The sequence below is a fragment of the Trichechus manatus genome, unplaced genomic scaffold (genome assembly GCF_000243295.1).
Source record: "Trichechus manatus latirostris isolate Lorelei unplaced genomic scaffold, TriManLat1.0 scaffold00123, whole genome shotgun sequence".
NCBI classification, from domain to species: Eukaryota; Metazoa; Chordata; class Mammalia; order Sirenia; family Trichechidae; genus Trichechus; species Trichechus manatus.
This window is the reverse complement of record NW_004444059.1, coordinates 8481924-8483096: the sequence shown is the minus strand read 5'-3', so window position 1 is coordinate 8483096 and position 1173 is coordinate 8481924. Positions and strand designations below refer to the sequence as shown.

Here is a 1173-nt window from a genome sequence, read left to right as displayed (position 1 = left end):
GATGAAAGACACCTAGGTTTTTAGCTTCAGGCAATCCAAATGTTCTGTTCTTTTTCATAAGAGCATCACTAGCTTTCGCATATATCTGACATAAAGTTGGTACTTTTAATTATTTCTTGAATTAATGTTTTTGGTAGCAGAATGTGAAGTGGCTTCTGTTCACTACCACTGGAATTTGATTGTAGGGATGCATACGCATTAGATACAGTGGTTTTTGAAACTCAGTAAGCCATTTAGAAAAGATTCTTGACTTTAAAGAATGGTGAATTTGAATTTTGCTTAGAAATATTAATCTGATGAATGCATACAGACTGAAGTTAATGAGGAAACATTCGAGGCATAAGGGATGAGGCTTGATGTAGTTGGATGATTGTGGAGATGAGAGGTACAGGCCGGTGTGCGAAGGGACCGGAGGCTGGAAATAGTATGACCCACTCTAAAATCAAGATCCGCGCTGTCTCAGTATTACTCCTTTTCTTTTGCCTGGCGCAGTGGGATCATCAGTTGGACCAATTACTGGGGCAGGAACTCCCGCTTCACCAGGCAGTGAAGTTACATCATCTGAAGGCAAGTCAAGATGCTTAATATATAACATGATGTCCCCGTATTGGCAGTATAATAGACAAATGCAAAATTTAGACTGAATTTCAGGTCAACATACTCGGATCCATCAACATAGTGCTTATTTACCTCTTTCTGTCAATAAAATTAATCAGGCAAAACTGAGGTGTCACCTGGCACAACGCCTGGATCTGGAAGTAGCAGCACCCTCGGGGAAATAGGCACTGGAGCTACACGTTCTGAACCATCAGGCAAGTCCAGATCTAAGATTTTGGAGTTTCCAAACAATCTCTCTTATAGCAGTTTGATATTTAAACTGAAGATTTGGTTATAACTGGCATTATATTCAATAACAGAGGAGAAAGAAATGATAGGGATTGATTCATTGATTTCCATTTTTTCCAGAAACTTCAGGTGCTTTACATTAGAACAGACACAGATTGCCTTAATCATGATTTCTGGGTTTCAGGGACCTCAGGAGTCTCTGCAGGTTCCCCCACCACCGGTCCTGGTAGCAAGGGCATAAAGGGAGCCTCAACTACACCAGCCACAACCGCCAGAAGCCAGGCAGGTAAGTAAAAGGGAAAACACAGTGCTTCTTGTTCAAGGGCA

At 41.3% G+C, this 1173-nt stretch overlaps 1 protein-coding gene across 1 annotated transcript in view; it reads left to right on the top strand.

The window, feature by feature from the left end:
• LOC111822059 (mucin-19-like) overlaps positions 1 to 1173 on the top strand; it is a 25761-nt gene that overhangs the window by 13169 nt on the left and 11419 nt on the right. The window contains exons 10-11 of the mRNA XM_023738874.1: positions 717 to 812; positions 1031 to 1132. Coding sequence (XP_023594642.1) covers positions 717 to 812; positions 1031 to 1132 — 198 coding nt within the window. The remainder of the gene's footprint in view (positions 1 to 716; positions 813 to 1030; positions 1133 to 1173) is intronic.